The sequence below is a fragment of the Sorex fumeus genome, unplaced genomic scaffold, assembly GCF_029834395.1.
Source record: "Sorex fumeus unplaced genomic scaffold, SorFum_2.1 ptg000063l, whole genome shotgun sequence".
NCBI lineage: Eukaryota > Metazoa > Chordata > Mammalia > Eulipotyphla > Soricidae > Sorex > Sorex fumeus.
Window position 1 is genome coordinate 83953788 of NW_026606120.1, and position 26140 is coordinate 83979927.

Here is a 26140-nt window from a genome sequence, read left to right on the forward strand (position 1 = left end):
TGGGGACTCAGCTTTCCAGGTGGTGCGCAGGAGAGAGATGCTTGGAGTATGCTGGGTTGAGTCTTGGATGACGGCGCTGGGGATTTGTGCTGTGTTGCTCAGATCCTGTGAAGTAGGGGCATCAGAAACACACGTGGCGTTGCCCGGGGACCTCCAGGGCTACACCTTGGGGTGCTCAAGCCCACATTCTCTGGATCTTGGGTTCACCTTGTTAAAAGGGGTGAAGGCAAAGGATTCAAATGCCAGATGAAGTACATGTAAGCTAAGATTTTTATTTATTTTTTTGTGGGAGACAGGGAGGATCACACCTGCCAATGCTCAGGGATTAATCCCAACTCTGCACTCAGGAATCACTCCTGGTGGTGTTCAGTGTTTGAGCGATCGTATGGGATGCTGGAGATCAAACCTGGGTCAGCCGCTTGCGAGGCAAATGCCCTACCCACTGTGCTGTCTTTCTGGCCCCTGAGCTGATATACTTCTTAAACATTTTTAAACGAGGACCCCTGAACCGAATACTTTCCTTTTTTATCCTTTTCTTTTTCTTTTTTAAGCAAAAATTTATTTATTTTGCTTTTTTTGTGGGTCACACCTAGCAATGCTCAGGGGTTGCTCCTGGCTCTGCATTCAGTAACTACTCCTGGCAGTACTTGGGGGTCCATATGGGATGCTGGGGATCAAACTTGGGTTGGCAGTATGCAAGGCAAACACCCTACCCCCTGTACTATCGCTTTAGCCCCTAAGCTGAACAGACTTAATTTTTCTCCTGGGATGCCTTATTATTATTTTTTTCTTTTTGGTTCACACCTAGCAATACTCAGGGATTACTTCTGGCTCTGCACTCCTGGTGGAGCTGGGGGACCATATGGGATGCTGGGTATCGAACCTGGGTTGGCCGCATGCAAGGCAAACACTCTATCTGCTTTACTATCACTCTGGCCTCGATGCTTTATTTTGTATGTCAACTTAAATTTTTTTTTTTTTTTTGTGGCTACCTCATGGTCCTGAGGCTGGTGTGATAGCACAGCGAGTAGGGTGTTTGCCTTGCATGCGACCAACCCGAGCCCATCTGCGTTCGATTCCTCCACCCCTCTGGGAGAGCCCGGCAAGCTACTGAGAGTACCCTGCCTACAAGCTACCCATGACGTATTTGATATGCCAAAAACAGTAACAACAAGTCTCACGATGGAGATGTTACCAGTGCCCGCTCGAGCAAATCGATGAACAATGAGAGGACAGTGCAGTGCAGTGCTACCTCATGGTCCCTATTCTTCAATCAAACACTGATTATTGAAAAGGTCTTTTGCAGATGTGAATAATCTTTGAGTTGAGCGAGAAGCCATCAGGTGGGTGGCCCAATCATTTGAAGGCCTCAGGGACTCTCAGGGACTCCAGACTTGCACCTCCATGCTCCTGAATTTCCAGCTGGGGCCCATGTTCTAAAGGTTCTGACTAGCTCTGTTGGAACATTGTGCATTAACATAGGCTATTTCAGATGAAGACGTTTGCCCACTGGAGAATTCTTGGGTAATTGCGCAGGCTTCTCACTCTTCAGGGTCTGTGGTTAACGATTGTAGTCGGTGCCCAAGAGCAACGGCATTTGTCAGAGAGAAAGTCAGAGGGTGACTCTGGGCATTTGCACCCTGGCTGGAATCTGTTTGAAACCACAACTGGGGAACCCACAGGAAGCTGAAGCAGCTGCAAATAGGTGGCGATCATCTGACAGTTCTCCCTGGAAACCTGCAATGCGCCAACAAGAGGCTCTCTAGCCAACGGAAACGCTCAGCGCGAGAACAGTAAGGAGCCGGCCACCACTTTTCTGCACTGGCTCCTGCTTCAGTTCTATTTCTGCTTGTTAAAGGCCGGACTGATACTTGTTTGACCGTTATGCTGTTAGTTTATTACACAAAGATGGAAACAGCGATTAAAGAATTTATTTTTTGCTTTTGTTTTGTGGTCACATCTGAGGACTATAGTACTCCCACCATGCGGGGTGGGAGATTGAAGCCGGGCCTCTTGCAGGCAAAGGTTATGATGCAGATGGTTGAACTCTTTCTCCTGCCCAAGAATTTCACTGTTTACAAGAAAATTTGACTGAGCACTCTGCAACCTGAGAAACTTACAACGTTGAGCTTTAAGACAAGGCCCACAGGCGTGGGAATTCAGGACAGAAAGCCTCTGAGGAAAGAAAAAAGGCCCAAGATGACGTGGAGGGACTGGAGCGATAGTACAGCGGGTAGGACACACGCCTTGCATGCGGGCGGACCCGGGTTTGATTCCCAGTATCCCATATGGTCCCCCGAGCACCACCAGGTGCTGAGTGCAAAGCCAGGAGTAACCTCTGTGCATTGCCAGGTGTGACCCAAAAAGCAAAAAAAAAAAAAAAACAAAACAAAAAACAAACAAAAACAGCAACAACAAAAAAACCAAGTCAAAAAACAAACAAAAAAATGATGTGGGAACATTGTCATTCCTGAAATGTGTCGTTTGGCAGCCACAGAGACTTCGGGGCCACACAAGGCGGGGGTGCTCAGGGCTTACTTCCGGCTCAGTGCTCAGGAGTCATTCCTGGTGGGGCTGGGGGGTGGGATCCTCTACAGTGCTAGGGGTTGAATCTGTGTTGGCTGTGAGCAAGGCAAGTGCCTTACCATCACTCTGGCTGGGCCGGTGGGCTTTTCACCACAGGGACTACCAGAGAATTTGCACCAGGCTGAGCTCTCTAATGTCTGTGTGTTTTGGGCCACCTGGTGTGGTGCTTGGGGTCTACTCCTGGCTCAGTTCTGGGGGGCTTTGCTCCCTCGGGGGAGACCCTGTGTTGCTGGGGACCAAACCTGGTGGTCCTGCATACAAAGCCTGTGCTCCAGCCTGCTGAGCTCGCTTTGGGGTTTATGTCTTTTAAAGGCCCAGTGTAGCATGAGAACTTGGTGGCTGGAATAAGGGTGAGGATGACTAATACAGGAAATGACCCCAGCCATCAGGACAAGCATCTGAGTGCCGCTGAGCGGGAACATACACCCAGACCTTTCAGCTGACACTCAAAGATCAGGCTCAGGACCAGAGAGACAGAAAAGCAAGGTGGGGTGCTTGCCAGGTTTGATCCCCAGTACTGCATGTGATTCCCCGAGCTCTGTTGGGGTGATCCCTGAGCATAGAGCCAAGAGAAAGCCCTGAGCGCCGCCCCTGAACAAAACCAAAAAAAAAAAAAAAACAAACAAAAAAGATCAGGCTTAATGTCACCCAGTTTACTTCTCAGGCAGGGACCACTTGCTATGGACACAGTGCATCTTGGTCTGGAGCACTTTAGGAGTGGAGAGCAGATTAACACTTGTTTTCTGTACCCCTGCTGCCCTGGGCCTTTTCGTTGCATAGATGCTGTCTCTGAGAGGGAATCAGATTGCTGGGCGGAAGCCACCATGATTTGTGTTGCCATTGACACGTTACTGAACTCCTCTCCCTCTCTGTTTCTGTAACAAGTCCCATCACAAAAGCGCTGCCGGAAAGTCATTTTGCTGGTTTAATTCATTGCAATGTACAATAAACTTAGAGCTGGGCCCTCAGTGCAGTCACTCCCTACCAGGCAACTGTCCCCAGGCCTGTTTATCCTTTTCCCATTAAGGAAACTGAGGCTCATCACATGGAGATTAAGCCAATTACCGGACATGGTGGAGTCCAAAACCAAACTCAGATTTATTCGACCTCTGTGTGTTTCTGCTCTGAACAGGACCAGACCTGTTCAAGGCTATCGGATTCCCTCTCCTGCTTGCCAGTTTAGGGTTCAGTTGGTTAAGCCCTTCTTTGTACTGACAAGGGTGAAACATTATATGACAAGAGTCTCTGCGTATAATCCCCCGTCCACTCAACGCTCGGTGAAGTATGGTGTGTGTGTGTTTAGTGGAAAGAGAAACAACTTTCCCTATACCCCCTCCTGGAAGCCTGAAGGTCTCTCTGCTGTCTTTTGTCTCCTGTGACTTCCAGAAAGTCAGGGAAAGCCCAATAAACAAGGGAAATATGATGACTAACAGGACCCTAATCACAGACTGGTGTATCTCGGGAGGAGGCAGTTGACCTCTCTGGCTGGGCTATGCAACAGGAAGAGAACCGGAATCACATACCTAATTAAATATCTCTAATAGCTATCGTAGAAGAGTAAAAAAAAAAAGTAAAATTATTTTTTTTATATTTAAGCCAATCCTAACCAAACTATAACCATTTCATCCCAGAATCAATATGAAAATTATTGCCATAATATAGATGTATTAGGTCAAATTCTCTGTGTAATTGACCTGCAAGGACGTGGGGTTGTACAAGTAGCGGTCCCAGCTGGACGCAAGCAAGCACTGGGCTCGCGGGTCTGCGTCCAGGACCATTCTTCCTCTACAGGTTCTCTGATGTGGGAAAAAATGGCCGAAGGAGTAAATTAGTCGCCCCCCTCCCCCGATTTTGCGCTCAGTTGAGATTTCTTGCGCGATTAGAGCTTCGGTGTCAAAAGCTGCACGTCCTGTGCTTCTCAGGTGTGAGAATGGGGCGGAGAGGGGCGGGCTGCATCTCAGGCTGTAGCAGCCCCGGACCTTTCCTGGACCCCTGACCACGTCCTCTGCAATGTCGTCTGGCCTCCCCCGACGACTGCCCCATCCCCGCAGGCCCCGGGGAGTGGAGGGGGGGAGGCGCCCGCTCGGCCCCGCAGTGCCCGGCGGGGCTCAGGTTTCCTGGACCGGATGGCGGCCCCGAGCCCGGAGGCCCGGCGGGGCACAGGATGCTCGGCGCGCGCATCCCGGGCATCCGCTGACCCTCCGGGGCGGGCGGGCGGGCGAGCGGCGGCAGGAATCTCCCCGCCCCGGTGCCCGTCCTCACTCCGGGGGCCGCGGGGCGGAGCCGGGCGCACCTGTCATCCGAGACACCCCACGTGGGCTCGCCCGGGTGGGGTGGGGGTTCGAAGGAGGGAGAAAAAGCGGAGGCGGCGAGGAAGGCGGGAGTGCGAGTGGGGAGCAGAGAAGAGGGGACGCACGGGGAGAGACCACCCATAAAACCGCCGCGCCGAGAGAGAGAGAGAGAGAGAGAGAGAGAGAGAGAGAGAGAGAGAGACAGACAGACAGAGCGCCTAGCGCAGAAGGAAGACGTTTAGGGGGCTTGAGACATCCGCAGAGGCTTAGGGGGCTTGAGCATCCGCAGAGGAACAGGTAAGGATGGGCAGGCGCCAAGCGAGAGCGAATCGAATGGGGGGAACGGAGGTTGGGGAAGCCAGACAGACAGGGCTGGGAAACGAAGCAAGGGGGACGGAGCAGCACATCGAGGGGACGATGCTCGGGTGAAGCGCGGTGGGGGGGGTCCTTTTCCAGGGTCCCTTTCCGAGCCGCGTTGGTGGTGGGGGGAAGGGGTAGGGAAGAGGAACCGGGGCCACGGCTCCTTTAAGGTTGCCTAGGCGACGGCTCTGGCCAGAGCGAGGCGCATTGACGTCAGCGGCCGCGCGCTGATTGGCTGTGGCCGCGCCGTTTCCGGTGGAGCCGCCGCCGCCGTCGCCGCCGCCGCCGAGCCGCTATCGCGGAGCGGGAGACGCGCCGGGAGGGAATCGCCGAGAGCGCCGGGCCTGTGTCTCAGGTCTCCGCCGCCGCCGCAGCCCCGAGCCCGCCCGCCGCCCCCAGGTGAGAGCGCGGGCGCCCGGGGGGGCCCCGGCCCGGCAGGCCCGTGGCCCCGGCGCCCGTTTGGGGGCGCTGGACCGATCCAAGATGGCGGCCCGGGGAGCGGCGGCCCGCGGAGGGGGGCACGGCCGCACCCCCTGCCGCCTCCCCGGGGGCCCCGCCGCCGCGCCGCCGGGGACCCCCGGGCGGGGCTGCAGACCCGCTGGGCTGCCCCGCCCCCGCAGTCTCCGTCCTCCCCCGCAGCCTCCGCCCCGCCCCCCCTCAGCCTTCGTCCACCCTCCCGCAGCCCCCGCCCCCCTCCTCCTTCGCCCTCCCCGCAGCCCCTTCCCCCCCCCCCCGGCCGCCCCCGCAGCCCCCAGGCCACTCCACTCCCGCCGCCCCGAATCCCCGCAACCCCCGGCCACCCCCGCCGCCCCGGACCCCCGCAGCCCCCGGCCTCCCCCGCCCCCGGCCTCCCCCGCCCCCCCAAGGGGCCCCCGGGCCGCCCCGCCACCCCCTTCCGCAGCCCCCGCTCCGCCCCCCGGCCCCGTCCCGCCCCGCCTTCCCCTTAGCGCCTGCGCGGCCCCCCCCCCCCGCAGCCCCCCGCCCCCCGGCCGCCGCCCCCCCGCGCCCCTCCCCCCCGTTTCCTGCAGGCCGGCAGCTGGGCGCTGCGGCGGCCGCCCGGCCGTGGCTTTCCCCGGGCCTCTGCAGCCGCCGTGCTGGTTTCCCTCCCCTCCCCCCGACTGGGCCCTGCCCGCTGCCCATCCCTCCGCTCTCGCGTCCACCCCCGCGTGGAGGGTTGGGTGGGGGGTGTCTCCTCGAGTCCCTCTAGACCCCTCTATCTTTGTCCCTCCCACCGTGAGCGCTCAGGCCCGAGGCGGCGGGTGGACGTCCCTTGCGGCCCTCGGCGACGTGCGGGGGGGTGGGGTGGGGTGGGTTGGGGGTTGATCCCCCCCCCCCCGGGCTGCGCGACACGCTCCCGACCCCAGCCCTGCGCACCCCGCGACCTCCCGCCCCTCTCCCCCCACCCCTGCTCGCCCCTCGTACTGGCCGCAAGTGTTGGGGGGGGGCCCTTCCCAGCGTCCCTCTCCCCCGAGAGTGCGTTGGCGTTTTGCTGCAGTGCCACGGAAGCGCGGCCCTCCCTGGCCGACCCTGGGGAAACGGGCACAGTTGTGTTTCTGGGCGAGATCTAGGTGGGGGATGGGGGGTGCGGCAAAAAAATTATTATTTTTTTTTGCCTTTTTCTATTGAGTCGCGGGTTCTTCCTGGCTTTGTACTCGGGAGAATTAACTCCTTGGCAGTGCTCGGGGATCGAACCCGGGTTCGTGTCCCCCCGTGGGATACCAGGGATCGAACTCGGGCCCTGCCGCGTGCATAGCGGCTGTGCCACCGCTCTGGGCCCCCAGCCAGCAACTGTTGCGTCCGGGCGTTGGGGAGGGGGGAATGGGGGATGCTCCACGCGTGGCTTGATTGATCCCAAAGGATTTTGTTGCTCCACACCCCGCAGAGCACTTCCTTGCCAGCGGGTTTTCAAGTCGGAAGATCCCTGGCTGGGGCTGGGGCTGGGGGAGAGGGAGAGGTTGGGGGGACTGTGAATCGTCGCGTTCTTGAGGTTTAGAGTGCATCTAGGAATTATTCCGTTATTATATTCCGTCATCGGGGCGATGCCGTTTTGGATAATGTGGGGCTTCCCCTCGCTACTGCATTCATCTTTGGGGCCTTTTTCCTTGCAAACCTTCTGCCCCAACCTTTGGGCGTTTTCAACTACGTTGTTTCAAACCCAGAAGTGCCCTCGGACCACTGAGACGCTACGCTGGTCGCCAGTTTTTCCCCACCGGAGGTCTTGAATATTTGAATGATTCCTCCGGATACATTCATTGAGATTTCTGAAAAATACCCGCGTGCCTTAGCGCATAGAAGGGCCGCTCCTTCCATAGGCTTCGGAGGGCTTTAGTATCGCTTCAAATGCAGAAAATTCCCCGGAAAGGGGTTCTCGCTTGACATGAGTCTCAGGCCTACAAGAATGACTGATCTACGTGCATCCAGCAGAAATGAATTTTCTGTGGGCATGTGTATTTCTGTAAGGAGCAGCGGGGTTCTCGGCCTCTGAATTACGTGCGGTTAGGGTGTTGGAGACTCATGGCTTATTAGTCTGCAGTTAACTGATTTGTATCATGGAAGTTGTCAAAACACAGTGAGTAAGAGGGTGGCCCTTTGTTGGCGCTCTGCTCTGGTATTTCTCCTGCTTTTACACGTAGGTTTCACCTCAGTTTTGTATGCATTAGGGATGGAAAAGTAGGATTGATTCTGGATTCAGAGAGTGGGCACTTAGATTTTATCTTCAGATATTAATTTATAAGCAGTAGTTGGAGGAAAACAGTGCATGGCCCTGTTAAAATACTAAGCTTTTAATCCTGCTCATTATTGTATCTTCAATTTTACATCATGGCAGTTTGAGCCTCCTAAAACTCATTAGATAGAATTATATAAGAGCAAACTGTGTTCGGATGTTTTTGGTCCTGATGAAAATAATTTGATAATTCTCTATCGAATGTTTTATAGCAGATTTTTTCCCCCTTTCCTGTCCCATATTTACTGCTTATTAGCCTTTTCTAGCAAGTGTGTGATCTTTCACTACTGGAAACGGGGGTAAGATTCTGGAATAAGGTTGTTTATTTAAAGCTCTTAAGGCAGTTTGAGGGTTCTATTGTGTTTTTAGACATTTCGGTTATGCCAGGAGTTGACTAATCAGATCCTTGTTCCCGGGGTTTGCGAGGTGACATCAGGCGGCCCCTGGGGACGGGAGTTAACGTGGCGAGGATTCGGATGTTCTTCATTTGCTTGCTGGCTTTCACTCGGAGCTGACTTGTGTGCCCTTGTAATTCTCTCTGCTGTTTACCATCCAACACAGTTCCCACGTCATCACGGTTTCTTTTGCGGGGTAGAGTCGAATGGTATTCCCGGGAGGCCTGACTCCTCAGCTACCCGCCTCTGCAGGGGATAGAGGCTGGCGCCTGCGCCTGGGGCCGAGGGGCTGCGCAGGGACAGCCGAGCCCTGTCCCGGGCCCTGGACCCTGCAGCCGGCCCCCCTCGCCCTCCCCTCCCCCTCCCTGTTGAAACCGAGAGAGCCCTCTGGGTCATGATTAATGCCGCGCATCAGCGCATCATCGTGGTAATTCATTACCGAGCCTGGGGCTTGCTAATGACCTGGCAGGGAGGCCAGTGCCTGCCCCCCTGACTCTGTGTCCCCGCAGGAGACCATGGCGTCCGGCAGCAGCGCCTGCGAGGAGGAGCGCAGCCTCCGCGAGTGTGAGCTCTATGTCCAGAAGCACAACATCCAGGCCCTCCTCAAAGACTCCATCGTGCAGCTGTGCACGGCCCGGCCCGAGAGACCCATGGCCTTCCTCAGGGAGTACTTTGAGAGACTGGAGAAGGTAAAAATAAACGGGCCCTGGCCCCCCAGCAGGTGTGGGCCCCGCGCTGGTGGCTGGGGCAAACCCAGGCAAACCCCGCTTTGCAAACAATGCAGTCCCATTTCTTCAGCCAACAGAGGGCCTCCAGCTCGGTTCCTTCCCGGCTTGTAATTAATAATAAGTGAAACTGACCAGGCGAATCCGTTTATCATCCACCTGAGTGATATAGCAGTTCCAAGGAATAGGAGGTTCAACAGTTCTCGAGAGCCCTTAATACACCTCTTTAAACGGGATAATAAACCTTTCCAAGTGTAATAAACCTTTTTAAAACGTATGTAATGAAAATTTGTAGTTTTGTCTGATCATTCTGAATTAGTGTGGACTGCTTAATTATGTCTCAAATGAATTGACTGTAGACTAGCGATTCAGTATCATGATGCTGATCAGCTGATTTAGCTTATAAAATTTTTTGCCACAGAAAATTGGGGTCAGGACCTATTTCTTCTTGAAAAAAAAAAACGAACTCAATTTTTATGGCTAACAAACATTCTGATTCATTCTGCTTCACCGTGAATTGTAGCTGTAAACTAAGTATAGTTTATACTTGGTAGGTGACTTTCAAGAACCATATGGATGAGAAAACCTGAATTGCTAAATCTTTTGAGTAGTTTGATTTATTGCGTAAGCTTGCAAAAACAAATTTACAGATATTTTAATGCATGTGTAAGTTCTGATGTGGTTCATAAAGATTATGAACCGATGATGGAAGCACTTCTTAGAGATGGGATCATTAGTTGCATAATAGAAATATTTGTACTGTTTTCCATTGGTTTGGGCTGCTTCAAGACAATTTGCTGCTAAAATAATCTTCTGTTAAGATTTAAACAGTGTTTGGATGATTCTGTGATTGGCTGTTTTCTCCTATTTCCACTCTCTCCTTGAAGAGACATTCGAATTGAAGTTTTTGTACCTTGATTAGAACAATTTCAAAACAGTCGATTAGACTCAGCAGACCCGTTGATGAGCAGTGCTGTCTTGGAATTGTCATAGAGTCTGATTTTCTCTTAAGCAATTTCCACATAGTGAAGTACTGTAGAGCCAGACTGCTGTGGGCGTTCCTTGTTTTGAAATAAATGCGTTCCTGGAGGTCTGATTCTGAAATGGGTCACTGTAAGGTGATCCCTCTTCCTTTTGGACATCAATAGAAACCATCAAATGAGGGGATGAAGGTGGTGAGAACATTGAGTGTGTCTTTTTTTAGGGAGTGTTGAATTCCCTGTGCTGGTTGCAAAGGGTGTACTTAAGATAGCACTGTTTAAGCAATAAGGAGAAAAGCAAAAACTATGATTAATTTCTTTGCAGTTGGGGATTTTGGATTGTATTTTGGCTTCTTTTGCCTGTAGCTTAACACTTTCTTGTAATTCATGCCTCTCTGCTAACATATATTAAATTGCTTTTGCCAGGATCAGATATAAATGTCTGAACTTTCAAGTAACTGGATTCTCACTTTTCAGGAGATCATTATTCTATACATTAGGTGTTAGGTTTTTGTAACTGAAAATATACACATTCACTCCCCCTCATTCCCAGTGTTAACCTCATGTTTCTGTTCCCTTTTAACTGTTCAACACCAAAACCCCATTCATACTTGGCCCATGGAAAGCTACTGCATTTGAGATCAGCCTACTGGAATTTGGAGGATCTAGAATTTGAGACCTCTTTCATGTAAATATACGTATTAGAACCTTGTCAGTCTCATAGAACGGAGAACGTTTAATAGCTGCAACCATTGAGTATCTCTCCTGTGCTCAGTGTTGTGTGAAGCACATTCAGCCTCCCATATTCATTACTTTAAATGTGTGAGATAGAGGATTAGCACCAGTTTACAGAGGTAGCAGATAAAAAGAAATTAAGTGACCGAGAAACATCCCCAGCCTTAGTGTTTTATTTTTAAGACGAATTTACGGTGAATAAATTTGTGCAGATGTCGTTTCACGCATGTGCACACCATAGAATAATTTTGAAAGTAGAGCTTTTGCATTATCGGATCAAGAAGTCAGTGTAGTTGTAATTATGTAAAAATAACTGAACTTCTTTTCATTGTTTTTCTCGATGTATTTTTCTTCCTTAACAATTTTCATATCTAGAGAAATGAAAATAAATTGTTACCATAAAGTCTGGTACGATTTTACTAATGGGAATAGCACATTAGATTATTTGATTCTAACTATTATTTGATTCTATTATTTCCTTGATTATTTGATTCTAGATTGATTTTCTACATATGTATAGTTTTTGTATTTTGTCTTGATGCAAAGAGTAAGACCAAGAACCAATCAGGGGACCAAACAGGCATCTTAATTTCTCTTGCAGTTTTTTTTTCCCTATGGTTAGAGAGAGAGTACAGGGGTTTATGTGCTTACCTGGCAAGAGGCCAACGCTGGTTGCACACCACAGGGTCCTCTGAGCATGGTGTGAAAAAAAAAAACAAAAACTTTTTTCTGAAACAGTATGCTCAGTTTATTTGGAATGTAGGTTTTTGTTTTATGAGCCAACCCTGGCGGCACTCCAGTGGCACTGGAGAGGACTTTGCTGGGATTAAACTCAGAGGCTCCCGCCTTGTGCAGAATCTGTGTTCCAGCCCTTGGAGCGCTCTCTCAGGCCCTAGAGTTTGATTTTTGTTTATTTTGGGTTTATACCTGGCTCTTTGCTCAAGAGTGTCTCCTAAACTGTCTTCCATGTTTCAGGTGACCTGGGGGGAATTCCTGGCACTGGAATCTCCCCAGGTCACCTGTATGGAAGGCAGACGTTGTAACTGCTGTATTATCTCTAGTCTGTCAGAGAATTTGAGAGAGTATGTAGAAAAATAATGGAGAGAGTCAAATGAACATGAAAGAATCTTTGGTCTGACTTAAATAGTTACTCTTTGCTTGGGAGACCATCTGGGACGTTGGGGATTGAACCCGTGTTGGGTGTGTGCAAGGTGAGCATTCTTCCTGCTGTTAGTTTCTCTGGCTCCTTAAATTTCTTTTTAGTTGTCTAGGTTTTTAATAGGAATAAGATTATAGGGGCTGGAGAGATAATACAGGGAGTAAGGTTCTTGCCTAGCGTGTGGCCAACCCAGGTTCCATCCCTGGCACCCTATAGGGTCCCTGAGCTCATTGGGGAGTGATCGAACCTAGAGATCGAACCTGGGTTGGCCACGTGCAGGGCAACTGCCCTGCCCATTGTCCTATTGCTCTGGCCCTTGAGTTGGGTTTTAAAAGTAGGTGGATTTGTTTGCTTTACCTTCAGTTGTGAACCTTGTAGGTAAAGAAAGCTTCTATCCCTTTAGGGAGAATTATTATCTTGTACTTAAACTCTTGGTACCCCTCACACCATTTGTTAGTTTCTTCCATTTGAGAGGAGCCAGCTAGGACCCGGGGTCTTCTGTTGCATTATACCTTGTAGCTTCAGATCCTTGGTAGGACCAGGACGTGGCTTGCTGGCGGAGCACCTGCTGTGCACATGTAATGCCCTCGGTTCGGTTTGCAGCACCACAAGAGTTAAAAACCAGTGCAGAGTGCTGGCTGAACTAATGAAATACTCCAGTCCTCTAGATTTTCTTGTTTCCCTGCTGTGACCCACTTGCTCCTTGTAGAGAGCATCTTTGGGGTAGCAGGTCTTGCTCAGCCTGCAGCTGCGTATAAAGAACCTGCACTCCCAGGATTGTGTTCTGCAGCTTATTACTGTCATTACAAATTGCTGTTATTGGTGTAGCTGGTTTATTTATTTATTTTTCCTTGAGAGCGTTTCTCCTCATGCTAATAGCTTTCATTGATTAATAAGTACAGCATCGTTGGTCATTGGAGAAACCGTGTGACCTTAACAGACCATGTCTTTCTGAACTCGGCTTGGCTGGAATTTAGCCCTTCCCCCTTAACTCCTGGTTACAGAGGAAGAGCCTTGAGGTGATTGCTCAGGGCCCTCGTGGGGCCCAGCAACTGTATGTGGAAGGATTTCATTTTATGCACCTGTGATTGCTTTCAGGAGGAAGCAAAACAGATTCAGAATCTGCAGAAAGCAGGCTCCCGGGCTGACTCGAGGGAGGACGAAATCTCTCCTCCTCCCCCAAACCCTGTGGTGAAGGGCCGGAGGCGACGTGGGGCAATCAGTGCTGAAGTGTACACGGAGGAAGACGCAGCATCTTATGTTCGAAAGGTAGCTCGATACCCAGTTAACAAGACATTTCCACTACCTGCTTGGTGGAGTCTAGGCTCTGATGAATGCATGTGCTGCTTGGAACAGTAAATGTAAGGTGCAGAGCAGGATGGAGCGGACTCTGTTCTGTACATTTCCTGGGCACAGGGGGAGCAGATTTCTTTAACACGTCGCTGGAATAATCTAAAATACTGCATAATTAGCACTGTTCAATACCAGTGCCCAATAATTGGGTTGATGTATATTTTCTTTCCCTCGTTTTGCAATAGAAACTGGTGGTCGTGTATGGTGTTAATCTTTAATGCCACGTACTTCATGTTGTGGCTTTTAGACCTTTATCCAGTAACTGTGACTCATCTTCATGTGCCCATCCTTAGAGCTGGCTTGCTGTGTCAGGTACTGCCCTTAGCCTTGAGGAGGAACAGAATGGTCCTGGCAAGAGGCTTACGAAACTCTCACTGTTCTTGATCAGTGTTAAAAAATGTCATAAAATGGGCTGGTTTTCCATCAGCAATTACCTTGATTAAGATGTTTTTGGTTCGTTTCTTTGGGAACCAAAGATGAGCCTTTCAGTACCATCCTGGCTGTGTAGGCAGGAAGCTTAATTAGCCCCTGTGTGTCGAGTACTTTGTGAATTGAAGAATGTACATTTTGTGTTGTGTAAAAAATATTGAACTCAAAGCAGACTCGTTTAAATGCTACGTTGAATTGAAATGCAGCTTCTGAAAACGCAGTGTTTTTGGTTTATGAGTTACCATGCATTCTTCTTTTCTAGGTTATACCCAAAGATTACAAGACAATGGCTGCTCTAGCCAAAGCCATTGAGAAGAATGTGCTGTTCTCACACCTAGATGATAACGAGAGAAGGTAGGAACTAGACTTTTGTTTTGGTTTTAGTACAGCTGTGGTGCCAAACTAGTCTTATTGTTGTACATCTTAAGGGTGTTAAGGATAAGTCACTTTTATCTGATAACAGCCCCAGCTGAAGACCCGGGAGCTTTAATTCTAAGGGTAATGTTTGGAATCCACAGAAGAGGCACCTGCAGTAACACGAGGCATCTCTCTTTCAGTGACATCTTTGATGCCATGTTTCCAGTTTCCTTTATCGCTGGGGAGACAGTTATCCAGCAAGGTAAGGGCTGCTGCTTAGGTGCATGCGAAGTCAACTCAAGGGATGAGACTAGGAGTTTTCAATTGAAGCTCGTTTTCTTTCTGTTATATATACTTTTTTGTTTCATTAAAAAAATTAAAGTCTTCTGAGCTAAAATGTGAACTTTACCTGAAGGACTAACATTTTTCTGTGCTCTGTTAAAGGAAATTCATGCATTTTAAATGCGGTAGGGTGTTTGCCTTGCACGCAGCCAACATGGCCGACCCGAGTTTGATTCCTCCGCCCCTCTCGGAGAGCCCGGCAAGCTACCGAGAGTATCTCGCCCGCACGGCAGGGCCTGGCAAGCTCCCCGTGACGTATTCGATATGCCAAACACAGTAACAAGTGTCACAATGGAGACGTTACTGGGCTCGCTCGAGCAAATCGATGAACAATGGAAGGACCGTGACCGTGACATAAGTTTTAAAACCATATAGATCTTACTTTTTGGTTTGTTTATTTTGATTTTTGGGCCATACCCAGTAGTCCTCAGGGGATCATGCAATGCTAGAGATTAAACTGGGCCTCATACCTGCAAAGCATATATGTGCTAAGCTTATGGGGCTCTCTTCAGTCCTCACAGACCCTTTTTACTGATTGGTATTGGAATTTCCTACTTTCAGTTTTTCTTTTTGGGTCACACCCTGTGATGCTCAGGTCTTACTCCTGGCTCTGCACTCAGGGATTACTCTTGCCAGTGCTCAGGGACCATATGCTATGCCTGGTTATCGAATCCGGGTCAGCTGAGTACAAGGCAACTGCCCTACCCTCTTTCTTTCTTTCTTTCTTTCTTTCTTTCTTTCTTTCTTTCTTATGTAGGAGTACTGCTGTTCATTCAGCCACTGATTAGCTGATTGAATTGGGTATGAACTCCACCTAGTCCCTATTTCTTACTTTTAAAGTGGGGAATAAATCATTCCATTATATTATGCATTTATAACGTTTTGTGCCTTCCACTGATTTTTTAATTTCTTTGTCCACATTGATCTATCTTGTTACCCAATTCTGTGGTAAGAAATTTTTAAGATTTCCCTTTACCTCCCCCTTATTAAGTTTTTTTTTCAATAGTGTTTTAAAAGAAATCAATCAGTTGTAGGACCTTTAAAGTACAGATGTTGAGGTTTGGATGGATATATCAGTCAGCAAGACACTTGCTTTGCACATGGCTGACCTGGGTTTCATTCTTGGCACACCCTAGGGATTAAGGGGCATGTTTTGCATGGTGCAGATGCCAATTTGATCCCTGGTACGATACAGTTCCTTGATCCATCATTGTGTGTGGCTCTGGAGTAGCCCCTGAGCACTGGTAGGTGGCTTGAGTGATCCCTGGCACCGAATGATTTAGGAGCTCCCCATCCTCACATTGAACCACGGACCCCATGGGCCGAGACTTGCCAAGAAATGTGGGAAACCAGAAATAAAAATTAAACTCTTAAGGCATAGATGTTTCCTGGAAAACTGTGTTAATTGCTAACAATTCTTCCTCTTATAGCATTACTGTAAGTTAATTACTACACGTTAATTAGATGGGTTGTGTTTCTTTAATTTTAATGTCTTTTTTTACTCTCTTAGGTGATGAAGGGGATAACTTCTATGTGATTGACCAAGGAGAGATGGATGTAAGAATAATAGCAGACATATTGATAATCTTAAAAGTTAATGTGTTGATAGAATTTCTAAGAGTTTAAGGACCATTATAGAGCATTTAAGTCCATATGTGTGTGTATGTAGCACTGTAGCACTGTCCTCCCATTGTTCATCGATTTGCTCGAGCGGGCCTAGTAACGTCTGCATTTTGAGACTTGTTACTGTGTTTGGCATATTGAATACATCACGGGTAGCTTGCCAGGCTTTGCCGTGCGGGCGAGATACTCTAGGTAGCTTGCTGGGCTCTCCGAGAGGGGCGGAGGAATTGAACCTGGCTTGGCTGGGCTGGCTGCGCGCAAGGCAAACGCCCTGCTGCTGAGAACCAGGAAACTTTTTGTTGTTGAAACTTTTTTAGAAAGATGTGAGGAGAGAGAGGGAGAAGGACTTGTTTGAGAGCAAACACTGGCATCTCCATCGTGGAAATAGACCAGCAAATAGACAGTGAGATCCATGTGCAGGGGAGAACCTGGGCTTGACGTGCAAGCCCATTTCAATCAAATTTGATCAACCTTTGCCAGAAAAATGGGTTCTAGTTTAGGTCACCGGCCTACCACAGTGGTAGAGTTGAAGTTTCTAATACTGCTGTATGTACAGTTACTGCATAGCTCCCCTCCCCACCATACCTCCGAAGTGTCCGGGACCCTGGCTCATTGTCCATTTCTAGGTCACCACTAGTCTGACGTTCCTTCTGTCTCCTACCTGTCCCCCATTATTTGTTGATTCACAGCTGTAGGTTTTGTGCACAGTTAGCTCCCTTAGCACCGCTGTGTGCTTGAGCCCCTCTACTCCTGTTCCTGTGTTGCCTCTGGCCACTTTACTCCTCCCCCTCCCCTCCCTCAAGCCTGACGCTCCAGTTCTCTATTACAGTGTCCAAGGTTCTTTATGGATTGGTTCTCTCCAGACCCTTGATTGATTTCTTCTTTATCCCACGGATGGGTGATTATGTTTCATTTGTCATTCTCCTTCTGGCTTTGCCCACCACCTGTATTAATGATGCAAAATCTTAGCTGTCTTTCTGGCCCAGTTGTGATTTGAAGTTAGCACAGGCATTTTAAACCCAGCTGGAGTAGTAGTGGCCCAGAAACTCTTCCCACAGTGCGCAGCACAGTTCTTGGTGAATGCTGATGGTGCTTCTGCTTTGAGCCCTGAACACCCTGTCCAGAGAGTCCTAGGCCTGGATGCACCAATCTTGTTCATTTACTGGAAGTCAACCGTTCAGCTCTGCTGTATACTGAAAATCTAGTATATTCTGTTTGAAAACATGGTTTAGAATTCTGACTCCATAAAAAGGCATAATTTGTTGATGCTAGTCTGTACTGATGGTGGCTCATACGTGAGTTTGGTTTGTTATAAATTGTGTGCTAGTGTCCACGTGTGAAGGGGTGTACATGCTTGGGTTTGTGTGCTGGGAACCAATTCTTTGCTCTCATTGCATTCTAGGTCTACGTCAACAATGAGTGGGCAACCAGCGTTGGGGAAGGAGGGAGCTTTGGAGAACTCGCTTTGATTTATGGAACACCTCGAGCTGCCACTGTCAAGGCAAAGACAAACGTGAAATTGTGGGGAATTGACCGAGACAGCTATAGAAGAATCCTCATGGTAAGAGTCCATGGGTTTTTGGAGTGTGGTTTAGAGTTCATCTGTGTAAGCAACAGTGAATGCACACTAATACAAAGTTAAAATGAGAATATTCTGAATTACTTTGCATTAAGGCCCAGTTTGGCCTCATACATCCTATTGTTTGAGACACATCCCTTAGAGCAAAAATGGTCAAAAATAGCACATGGAATTTTGAGTAGCTGTGATGGTTAGCTCATGTTTGGGAATTTCTCCATTTGCTGTTAGTCTTCATTTACCTCATCTGTACACATTACTGCTGATACGGAAAGTTGTTCTAGGCTGGTCAGAAGCAGTCAGCATTTTTCACAGGAAGGTGCTATCAGCAGTGCAGATGACATACTGCCTCTTTGTTCTCAAAATAATAGAACCATGGGGACATTCTGATAGTAAGTAGACTTGGAGAACTTTCTAACAAGTTCAGAGTTCCCACCTTTGACACAATTCTCCACTAATGCCATTTGTAATTTGGGATTTGTCTCCATCAGGTTTTGCAGTTTGTCTGACTCATATAGTATGTGGTCTTTTGTAATTTTGAAAATTTCCTGTATTCAAAAGTTTATAAATTACTAAGGTAATTTGTAAGGATTAGTTATCAAAGAGGCCCGTGTGTTTTCATCTCTTTCCCCAGCTATATCTTACAAACGTTGTAGCTATGACACCTTGATTTGGGGCCTCTAGGGCACTTTTTTGTTTTTGTTTTCTGTCTACAGTAGCTGTGTGTTTGTGGGTGCGTATCCCCCAGAGTGGATTGATTTGTGGAGAAGCACTGTGGGCTGGAAGTATATTTAGTTATAGTTGCATATATTGCTTGTTTTTTTGTGGGGGAGGTGGGTGGTGGTGGGGGACCCTGCCAATGCTCAGGGGACTCAGGGTCCACTCCTGGTGCTCACTGTTAGGTCCTGAGGCTGTGCTGGTCCTTGGGATTTAAATCCTGTAATTCTCTCCCCACCTGCCTGGTATTGCTGGGTTCCCTCTCTCCCCCCTGCCTTTTGGGTAGATTACTTGCTAATTGGCATTTCACTTGGTGGTGTTAGGAACCTCCCTCAGCCACAGTTTGTAACTGGTCTTTTTAGGCCCAGTTTACCAAGAGTATTTTGTTGAGCTCAGCAGAGGGGCCATTCCAACAAGAATACTAGTCGTGCACCACACAGCACGTCCACCCCCCACCCCCCAGCTTTCTGAAAATATTTATGCTTCTGTATTTACTCTTGCACAGCATTATGTGATGCACATTTTGGAGATGTGACTTCATTACCTTTCTATTTCTAGGGAAGCACACTGAGAAAGCGGAAGATGTACGAGGAGTTCCTCAGTAAGGTGTCCATTTTAGGTGAGTTTTGGAAGATACGTGGATAATTATCACATGCTAAAGTGCTAATCTTCCAGCAGAACTTACTGTATTTCATTAGAACTACTTCAGGGTTTATAGGTAATAACAAAAAGCTTATGGGATTTGTATTTGCTGGAATTGGAGTGGGGCTGAGGATTTCTTTTCAAGTCTGTTGAATTTGCCACTTCTATGATGAGCCTCTTAATTAGAAATGATGGGGGCTGGAAAAAGCTTTCTAGATCTATGCAGCCTCATTTTTGGAGAGAACAGGAAGGCGCAAAGCGCTGTACTGGCTGAGGTCATTGTTACTTCCTCTTTGATGTCCGTGTTGCTCAGTCATGATTTCATGGATTCAGGAAAATGAGTGTTTGCAGGAACACATTTTCTGTGTGTATAGATAGGACTTTGCTGTCTTCGTGAAGATGACACAGTAGGCGTTCTTAGAGTAAAGCAGGCTAACGGGAGATAGTTCTATGGGTTGCATGTGGACGTAGTAATTTGGTTATAGCTTGCTTTTCCTTGGGAAGGGAAATAGTGAGTTTCAGAAGGTTATACTGGCCTTTGAGAACAAGTTTTTTTTTTTTTCTCATTCTTCATTCCATAAATAAATTCAACTGAGGACTTAAATTGTTAAGATATTGCTCTGAACCTTTAGAATCATATGAATGGTGACACTGGCTTTCGGTCCTTTAATCTGGTGGGTTTAATTTACACTGATGGTAGTTTCTAGGACTAAAGGGTCACATTTTTAAAAATTCCTTTGCCATTGGGTACAGTTGGTTTATTTAACCTGGTGAGTGGGCTATTGAAATGGGGGATATGAGAGGAGTCTTTAGGGAAGAGAATGGAGCACAGGTGTGCCATGTTGTATCTAAGACACTATAGGAAATTGAGTGGATTTAGCTATTGGGTGAATCTCTATAGTTTGTGTTCTGAAGCTTTTTGCAATTTCAAATGATGCAGAGAAATGTCTCTTCTGATTCTTTCAGAATCTCTGGATAAGTGGGAGCGCCTCACGGTGGCCGATGCTTTGGAACCTGTCCAGTTTGAAGATGGGCAGAAGATCGTGGTTCAGGGAGAACCAGGGGATGAGTTCTTTATTATTTTAGAGGTAAAGAGCACGGCACTTGAGTCTTTATAAAGAGTTGTGTACTGTAAGGGCATCTAAGAGGGCTGATTTCAACCTATAGCTTCCGTCTTTTATGAGTACTTCATTGTTTTATTTAAAAACCATTATGTTGAAATGCTATTCTTTGGTTTTCTGCCTGGCCACACCACTTTCAGTGAATTAGGGTCAGAATTTTGCAAGGGTTATTCACTAACTCATAGCCCAATTCTGACTAATCACATCCGTCTTTATTACCATGCAAATCAAACAAAATTCAACAGTGTTAACAAAGTGTGATAGTTTTAGATCATCCTTTTCAAGTCATGTATTTGGGTTACTGGACAAACTAAGACCAAAGGTTATGATTCTGCCTTCTAAGTCTCACAGGTACTCTTTTAACAAGTTAGATGCTTTTGCCTGCCTTGCAGCTCCCAACACAGGTTTTCTGTGAATGGCTCTGATGCGCTCTGTTTTTATTTAAACCAGGGGTCAAATGAATGATTAGACTGGGGGCCAAATGTTGAGTGAGTTAGGTCTGTGAGCCATCAGGTTTTTGTCGAAAACTCTCTGTCCGTGCAGTAGGAGTCATGTGTGGTCTGGAAGTGACTTAAGTGTATGATTCCTGAAAAAAGTCTATTTGGGGGCCCCAGTGAGAGTGCACCGTGGTAGGGCTTTTGCCTTGCATGCGGCCAACCCGGGTTCGATTCCCGGCATCCCATATGGTCCCCTGAGCACACCAAGAGTAATTCCTGAGTGCAGAGCCAGAAGTAGTAACCCCTGAGCATTGCTGGCTGTGGCCCAAAACAACAACAATAACAAAACTATTTCAAAAAAAGACAAACCAAACAAGCAGAGCACTTGGATTTGGTCATACGGCTGTAGTTTGCTCACCTGAGTCTGAACATGTCACAGCCCTGGGCTCGGTGTTCAGGCTGCTGGGTTAACGAATCATGATCGCAGAGATCTTTCCCTGTTGTTTCCATCATACTGCTAGGGAAGATTCGAAGTCATGGCCTTGTGTTTCTTTGGTTTGTGAGTACGTAAACACGCATAGGATGTTTTCGGTGCTGCGGGGGACTTGATCTGTTTGACTCTTGGCGGTCTTGTTTCAGGGCTCCGCGGCTGTGCTTCAGCGTCGGTCAGAAAATGAAGAGTTTGTGGAAGTGGGAAGATTGGGGCCTTCGGATTACTTTGGTACGTGCATTGCTGCGGCGGTTTACTGCTGGCACCCCTCATATCATGGAGTCTAACAGAATCCTGCCCAACATTCCGAAGTTGGTTTTCTGCTTTTTATTTAATTCCAGTCAGTCTCCAGGGCTCTTAGAGAAACTGCCAGCCATTAACCTGGACTTTGTTGAGATAGCCAGGGGGGTGCTTTGGAGAGTATGGCTGCAGTTGTCGAGTGGGGAGGGGACAGGCACCCTCCCCAGGGCCCGTGACCCACTCTCACAGCCTGCGCCTCTCCCTCCTAGGTGAGATCGCTCTGCTGATGAACCGTCCTCGGGCAGCTACGGTGGTGGCGCGGGGCCCGCTGAAGTGCGTGAAGCTGGACCGACCAAGATTCGAGCGTGTGCTCGGCCCTTGCTCCGACATCCTTAAGCGGAACATCCAGCAGTACAACAGTTTCGTGTCTCTGTCTGTCTGAACTCTGCCTCCTGTGCCTCTGCCCTGCCCTGCCCCTGCACTCCGCTTTCTCCCCCTCTCGGCGCGCCACGCCACCTCTGGCACCGCAGCTTCTCGTCGGTTTCTATTAAAAAGTTGCTTTTCTCGCACCATTTTTAATTTGGAGCATTCGCCGAGTGCTCACACACACAGTTAAATAAATAGAAAGAGTTCTCTGGAGACTTGGCTGTCCCTGCTTCTCTTTGTGCAGTGTTAGTGTCCTCTCGGCAGAGCGTGCCAGGCTGTGTGGCGCAGGCACCTGCCTGCACCAAATGAATTACTGTTGAGTGATGATGTAACAGTGCATCAGTGATATTTTTAAGTGACACCATTTTTCCAGTTACATGCATAGTTTAGACGGTGGCCATCGATGCTGTGTTTCTTATAGATTAAATGATTTCTCATTGAGCTATAAGGAAAAACGGATATAGAAGAATCTTAGTAGTAGGAAGACATCTGCCTGTATTTAATCTCGAGTAAGGGTGGAAAGATGCACGTTTTTTGGCTGATTTCTAGACAGATACGCTGTTTTTGTTTTGTTCTTCCCTCTCTTTAACCAGAATCTACATTGTTGTCAAGTTAATTTGCCTGGTGTTGTTTTTTGCTCCGATTTTGAAGTAGGTTTAGGAGTGGGCTGTCTTACCTATGTGTGCTGTTTTGAGTTTGAAACCAAATCATAGATTGGGTTCTGATTTAACTACACCTGCCTCAGCTCACAAATTCTGATTAGACCTTCATTGATCCAGCTAGTGCCAAATACTGATGATCAGATGCTGAACCGAGAATAAGAACTTGAGGTCTGCAACTCCAGATGGTTAACTTAGAGCCTTTGGGTCATGGCCAGCTTCAGTTAACTCCAGGGGACCCTTTTGCTGGTGACACACTGGTCCCAGGGGATCAGATATGCTGGGAATAGCCCGCCCCGATGGCCTGAATGAACATCACACAGAAGAAGGGAGCTGTGGTCTTGCTGCAGGGAAGAAAGGGGCAGGTGCACTTGGAGCTCAGTGTTGGGAACTCTGCCCTACTTGTTGGGGTGTGAGATTTGGGAAGAAATTCTTTGCTTGAACCTATTTCCTCCTCTTTACATCGCCAGGACTTTAGGGGATGGGGGGGGGGCGGGGTTGGGGGTATGTGTCTGCGTTGTATCAAATTGACCTAAAAGGCCATCCTGCTGAAAAGCTCTGTTTTTCTATCTAACCTCTTTGTCAAACTTTTTTTTTTTTAATCGTCAGCTTGTCTTTCGAGTCTTAACTGTTTTTCAGTATTTCCAGCCTTATCAACCTTTATGTGTTACATTATTCCATGTGCACCAATGATACCTAATGGTTAACTTTTTATTGTTATTTTTTTAAACAATCTTTCACAGTTCTGTAATGTAGGCACTTTTATTTTCATTGTGATTTATATATAACATAGGGTTATATTTGGGAGTGACTGCAAGCATTTTTCCATTTTTTGTGCAACTGGCTTTGATTACTAATCCTTTTCTGCCCTTTCCCAGGTAAATTAATTAGTCATGGTAGCTTTCTTTCCCATAGATTTGAATTTTTTTTTTTGGTTGTGACTAAGTTTGGAGTATAAATCTGGGAGAGGAGTCTTACATTTTAATGTGAGATAGAAAGTCACCTTATAAATTTTTAATATTCAAAATTATTAAATGAGGGTTTTCTGATCTGTACTTAATCATTGTGTTTAGCTACCTTTTTATATTTAAAGTAAAAATTATATTCTTATTAGCTTAAAGCTTAATTTGATATTTGTTTAAATGCCAAAACTGTACTGAAATGAGTTACTTAGAATGCCATAAATTTGCACAATTTCACATATGTACATAATCATGTTCTTGTATATTTAGGTACATATAATGCTTTCGAGATGAGTTTTGCTCTTAAACCATTTGACTTGCTGTTTACTCCCTTTTGTCGTTTCTAAGAAATTTTCAGTCTAAATTGACAAATTATCACATTTAAAGCTTTATCTTTGTGCAATCTGAGTATGTGAGAAATTACGATTGGTATAATTTGTTTTATTTGATATCCAGAGCTTTAGAAGTCATTAATTTTGGGCTTGGTATGTTGATTTTATGAGACCTGTTGCTTTAGGAGGTATAGATGGCCAAAGGACCATTTTGTATTGTTTCCTGGTTACTAGTCTGATTATACTGTGTGTGCTAATATATTCTCTTCTTTTTGTTATAGATTGTCTTAATGGTAGGTCAACTAATAAAAAGAAAAATTAATTTAAGTTCTTCAGTGAATCAGTTTTTCTTCCCTTTTTCCTTTCCTGCTCTTCTCTCTTCCTGTTCCCCTGGAATCTCCTAGCCTGGTGGGTAAGAATGAAAATCAAAGTGAATTATGGAGTCAGTTTTAAAAGAATAATACATGTGTTTTCCAATTCAGTATTTTGAGGAATAACCCGAATACTTCCCTCAAAGGGCAATTGAAATGTAGCAGATCTGTTTACTGGATAATGGAAGGAAAAGATCAAATGAGAAGCCAAAAATTTTCTTTACTGAGTAGACTGTTCTCCGGCCTTGGACTTTTCCAGACTTAACGGGGAACGTCATTTCTGGATTAGCCTTCTCTCTGATTTAAATTTAGTATGTGTACTTCAGTGTTTAGGTATGCTCATAGATTTTGCATATGTACAAAGTGTTTCTTATACTCAGATGATTTTTGAGAATTGAGGTGATTACGACAGAATCATTAATATGATGGTATTTGTTTACTTCCAATGACATTAAAAAAATAGATTGTACTCTAGAACTTTCTTTAATCTGTCCTGTGTTATACCATGTGCACCTTGTCCAGATTCAACAGTCCTCTTGAACCCTGCTGAAGTTGGAACCCTTCAAGTCAATAGATTAAACTAAAGAAAACTGTTATGTGTTGGCTGTTAGTTTCAGGGGGGGAGGGGGGAGGGGGGAAGGGACAGGGGGCAGGATGCAGTGGGATGCAGGAATAATCCTGGTAGGGGAGCTTGGTGAATGAAATTGTTTTCTGAACGAAGAGGGCTGTAGGCCAAGTAAGTTCCTGGAACCTCTGGGTGAGAATTAAACTCTCCCCTTTAAAGTATTGGTTCTCCTAGAAGCACTTCTTTGCTTTTTCATTGACTTAAATACCAACATTTCAATGTTGAAGTACTACCATGTCAGGCCTTGGTTTATTTGTTTTTTGTTTGGGGACCACACCTGGCAGTGCTGGGGGTTGTTCCCAGTTATAACACCTGGATGTGAAAGTCTGTTGCGCGCGCTCTCTGCACCCTGATGTCAGTTGGCTTTGTATCGTTCTATGTCTAGTTTATGTTCAGACTCTTAAGAGCCAAATGAATCCTTTTGAGTAGTTATTTTAAGCACTGGCGGTGTGTCTCTAGATGGGCTCAAACCAGAAGAAGTCATTTAATGTGAGATTGCTTATTAAATCTCTCGCATTTGACCCTTGTTTTTTTTTTTTTAAACATGGAGCTCTATATTGTGCATGTATTGAGCTTAACATTTGTTTCTTGGTATGAATTCAAAGCTGTGATTTCATCCTGATTCTGCCTAAAACCAGTACCGCTAATGAGTTATTTTTTCATTTTATCTGCGTTTGGACAAGAAAGCTTAATGAGCTTTTTGACTAGAAGTTACCACTAGGTGGAGACTTGTTTTTTAAATCCATCTTTGTCACTTTCACTCTGTTAGCCTTGTGATCTTGATAACTTGTTCATGCTAATTTGTAAAATTTGGGGATTTTCTCACTCTAGACCCCTGAATCAGTCCTCCGAGCTCTTGCCTGGTGCTGGATATGCCCAGATGGGAACGGACAGAAGCGGTTTGTACCCAGTCTGGGTCCAGTGAAACGACACTCTGCCTTTTTGCCTTGGTTGTCCTTTGAATCAGATGTTTAGTGTCACTTTTTTGCATACTTGAGCTTTCTGTTCATGATCTCACAGTTGAAAATAGAACTTAATAGCATAATGCTAAGGATAAGAAAGCTGTGGTGTGCCTTGCAGAGAATATAAGAATAGTGAATAGCTTCTTCCTGACTCACGTTAGGATATTGTTGGCCCTGAGATTAATGTTAATGAATCAACCAAATAAAGCCACTTTCTCCTCTGAGAGCAGATGGTTCCATGTCTGTAGATTTGTAGGGACTTCAGAGACCATAAAAGTTACGTGAATAAGAGAATTAACTGCAGTCCATTTTGATTTCAAACTCAAATTGTCCCCCAGAGTTTGAGGAAGGTTAAGCTGAATTCCTCCAAAACTCCTTTCTCCCACTGCCCACTCAGAAACGGAACAGATTAGCTCTCAGTAGTAATGGAAATGTTTACATGAAGACAATTGTTTTGGCTTTGGGATCACACAGCTTGGTGCCAGGGTGCTGGGGATCGAACCTAGATGTCTACTCCTGT

General features: G+C 46.9%; 1 protein-coding gene across 1 annotated transcript; it reads left to right on the forward strand.

Annotated features, from left to right (window-relative positions):
• Nucleotides 1-5536: 5536 nt before the first annotated feature.
• Nucleotides 5537-23989, forward strand: PRKAR1A (protein kinase cAMP-dependent type I regulatory subunit alpha). The gene is made up of 11 exons (XM_056127347.1): nucleotides 5537-5636; nucleotides 8867-9046; nucleotides 13055-13225; nucleotides 14001-14092; nucleotides 14296-14357; nucleotides 15948-15994; nucleotides 17463-17621; nucleotides 18912-18972; nucleotides 19962-20083; nucleotides 21193-21274; nucleotides 21553-23989. The coding sequence occupies exons 2-11, from the start codon at nucleotides 8873-8875 to the stop codon at nucleotides 21723-21725; spliced, it is 1143 nt and encodes a 380-aa protein (XP_055983322.1). The 5' UTR covers nucleotides 5537-5636; nucleotides 8867-8872; the 3' UTR covers nucleotides 21726-23989.
• Nucleotides 23990-26140: the final 2151 nt, after the last annotated feature.